This window comes from Euprymna scolopes, chromosome 4 (genome assembly GCF_053919585.1).
Source record: "Euprymna scolopes isolate OS-2025 chromosome 4, ASM5391958v1, whole genome shotgun sequence".
Lineage (NCBI taxonomy): Eukaryota > Metazoa > Mollusca > Cephalopoda > Sepiida > Sepiolidae > Euprymna > Euprymna scolopes.
The window spans coordinates 123,553-127,116 of NC_136485.1; the positions used below are offsets into that span (position 1 = coordinate 123,553).

Here is a 3,564-nt window from a genome sequence, read left to right on the forward strand (position 1 = left end):
CAATTTAAAGAATTTAATAAAACTAAAATTGTTATAATAACTTGGTGTGACAATGTTGACAGGTTAAGAAGGGTTAATATATTACATATCTAAATGTTGAGATTCACATGGTGGAAAGAAAAATTGATTTGATAATAAATTCACTTTTTGAGAATTTGTGAGATAAAAATTGGCTGACGTTGATAAGGTATTAGCCATTTGTTCAGTCATGTTAAGCATCTTAGAATATAGGTTATCTTGCTGGGAAAATCTACTATGAGTTGATATCATAAAGGGGGATTTTGTTATCTGTGTTATCATAAACAATATTATAATCTTTGATATCAGAAACAAGACACCATTGACTGAAAGTGAGTCAAGTGATATCAAAATTAAGGGGACAACGCACGTTGTAGATGAGAGGGAATTAATAAATGAATTACCTGGATTCCTCCCATGGTTGGAGTTAATAACAAATTAATAAAGAATGGTTGTATTAATGCAAATTAGGGAACTTCATTTGTGGTTTTGGAGATTGCCCCCAAAAGGGAAGGATGAATCTCTCATTAATGGTGGCAGGGGAAGTTGAAAAATAGATGAAGAAAATAAAAAAGGGGCGAACTTAAATATCTGTTGGACATTCATAGTCTTATATAGTCAAATCGGGAATTACATTGATAATTTGAGATAATGGGTGTTGTTGAGAATTATAACTTGAATTCTATTGGGATACAGGTGGTTTTTAATATAAGTTTGTGCATTGGGAGCTTCAGAGACTCTATTTGGTTCCTCACTGGAGTCCACATAGCTGAGAGATTGACCCTGAGACTTCAAGTCAAAATACCCAAACTAAATATGACAGAGAGAATCAACTGGATTTGGTTGAGACTTTGCTTTGCTCCCTGCCAACTCCACACTGTTGAGAAACTGACCTTTGGACTTGAATTCTGTTGAGAGACTAACCCTTGGAGTTGAAATTGCTAAACTTTAAATTCGCAAAGACTAACTACTAAAAAGTGTTGCCCAGACATGAATATTAAGAGCCAAAGTTAAAACTTGTGAAAAATCAGTGTATAATTTTTCAACAAATAACTATTGTTACTTTATCTGAAAAGACCAGTAGTGAAAATGTTATTCTTTTTTCTTTTGGCTTAAATAACCTTTATCTCCCAATGACTTTGGCAATCAATGGCTCATACTCTTTCAATATTTTGCAACATAGGGAAAATGGTGATTCACTTAAAAGAACCTTTCAACATTGAGAGCCTGTGCTAGAGTTACTGCCGAGCATCAAGAGACGAACTTGAACCTAGAACAGTAGAATTCGGTGGCGTCACTCACTAGATATTGTTAGAGAAGAGGGGCATCAGATCATTTGTTTTAAATTTTAAAAGTCTAACATGAAAAAATAACTGAAAATAATGTCCTTTTTTGTGGCTTTTTTTGTATTTTTTCTGCAGTCCCTGAAAACGCTTTCAAATTAAAATAGTATAGTTCAATAAAAAAATTGTAGAAGAAATAAAACTGAAAATTAATATTTGCATTTTTCTTTCTGTAAACATTGAAATTGATTCATTTTTTCTTTAATGAATGCAGAATATGAATATTCTACACTTATTTTTAAGTAATATAAATTCATTCAAATGCCTATCTGAATTATTTTTTCTGTAATATTTATATAATAATATTTTTATTTTCATTCACAGGTAACCAACCGCTCTACAGAAAATAATTCATCTAATTAAATAACAATATATTTTATTCACCAAGAAATATATGTGCAAATGTATAGTTTACGGAAAAATTATTTTAGATATACATAAAAAAAATTCAAGAAAGTGTACATACTGGCAATAAGAATTATTCTTATAAGTGTGTGTATAAAAATTTACAAGGCACTTTAATTTACTTAAATCATGCAAGCGAATGCTGGAGAAACACTTAATTCGTGTGATGTGTGTGGGTCAACATTTTCAAACCATCATAATTTAAAAAGGCACATGTTAACACATACTGGAGAAAAACCTTATTCTTGTGAAGTATGTGGGTCAGCATTTTCACAGAATTATAATTTAAAAAAACATATGCGAACACACACTGGAGAAAAACCTTATTCTTGTCATGTGTGTGATTCAGCATTTACTAATAATTCTAATTTGAAAAAACATATGCAAATACACCCTGGAGAGAAACTTTATTCTTGTAATGTATGTCGATCATCATTCACAGAAAATCATTATCTAAAGCGACACATGCTAATACACACTGGTGAAACACCTAAATATTGTGAAGTGTGTGGTTCGACATTTTCAGATAATTATAGTTTAAAACGACATGTGTTAACACACACGGGAGAAAAGTCTTATTCTTGTGAAATATGTGGTTCAGCATTTTCACTAAAATCTAATTTAAAAAAACATCTTCGAACACACACAGGCGAAAGACCTTATTCTTGTGAAATTTGTGGTTCAACATTTACAAAAAGTTGTCATTTAAGAACGCATATTCGAACACATACTGGAGAGAAGCCATATTCTTGTCAAGTTTGTGGTTCAGCATTTACTGATAATTCAACTTTAAAACGACACATTCGAACACACACGAATGAAAGACCTTATTCATGTGAAGTATGTGGATCAGCCTTTAAGGAAAATTCTACTTTAAAACAACACTTACGCACACACACTGGAGAGAAACGTTATTCTTGTGAAATTTGTGGGTCAGCATTTATAAATACTTCTAATTTAGAAAAACATATTCGAACACACACTGGAGAGAAACCATATTCTTGTAAAGTTTGTGGTTCATCGTTTACAGAAAATTCAAGTTTAAAACGACACATTCGAACACACACAGGGGAACGACCTTATTCTTGTGATGTGTGTGGATCAGCATTTTCCGAGAATTCCAACTTAAAACAACACATGAGAAGTCACACAGGAGAAAAACGTTTTGCTTGTGAAATCTGTGGTTCAGCTTTTTCACAAAACTTTTATTTAAAGAAACACGTGCAGAGACATACTCTAGGTTCTGCTACACAAAAGTAGAGAGTGTGAGCCACATGAAATCTAATTATCATGTTCTGTTGGGGAACAGTTACTATACAATATAACTCACTGATGCGTGTTAGTATCCCCATTGGACCATCTCTTAAAAGTATAATATCAAATGTAGCTCTAAGTCCTGGGAATATATACCAGAGAAAACAGTTTGTAATAGTAAATGAACATCTACATCCGGTAGGATGTCACATCCTCAGGAAAATCAGGTAAAACTTTACAAAAAATAGAACATTACAAACTCCAGATTTAACAAGTTGAAAAAAATTCTTAAATCAATGTGTGGATAATTCATAAAGAAATAAATTATTGTCGTCCAAATTATTAGCATAAAACGGGACTTCATATGACAGCTAACTTAAATAAAAAATAAGAGAAAAATCTTTTTCTTTTTAGTCAGTAAAATTACATGAAGGCACAGCACTTTGTCACTATTTTAAGGACTTTAGAAAAATCATGATTGCTGATACCATCTGATTGTTGTGTTCTTACATGTATGTATAAAATAACTTTTTATTGTCATGGT

At 31.7% G+C, this 3,564-nt stretch overlaps 1 protein-coding gene across 1 annotated transcript; it reads left to right on the top strand.

Annotated features, from left to right (window-relative positions):
* Positions 1 to 1,745: 1,745 nt before the first annotated feature.
* Positions 1,746 to 3,173, top strand: LOC145266385 (uncharacterized). Its single transcript, XM_080122020.1, has one exon. It carries the CDS (start codon positions 1,896 to 1,898, stop codon positions 3,024 to 3,026), a length of 1,131 nt encoding a protein of 376 aa, XP_079978146.1. The 5' UTR covers positions 1,746 to 1,895; the 3' UTR covers positions 3,027 to 3,173.
* The last annotated feature ends 391 nt before the right edge of the window (positions 3,174 to 3,564 follow it).

Coding starts and splice junctions, on each gene's coding strand:
- LOC145266385 (XM_080122020.1), top strand. CDS start 1,896: ATGCAAGCGAATGCTGGAGAAACACTTAATTCGTGTGATGTGTGTGGG.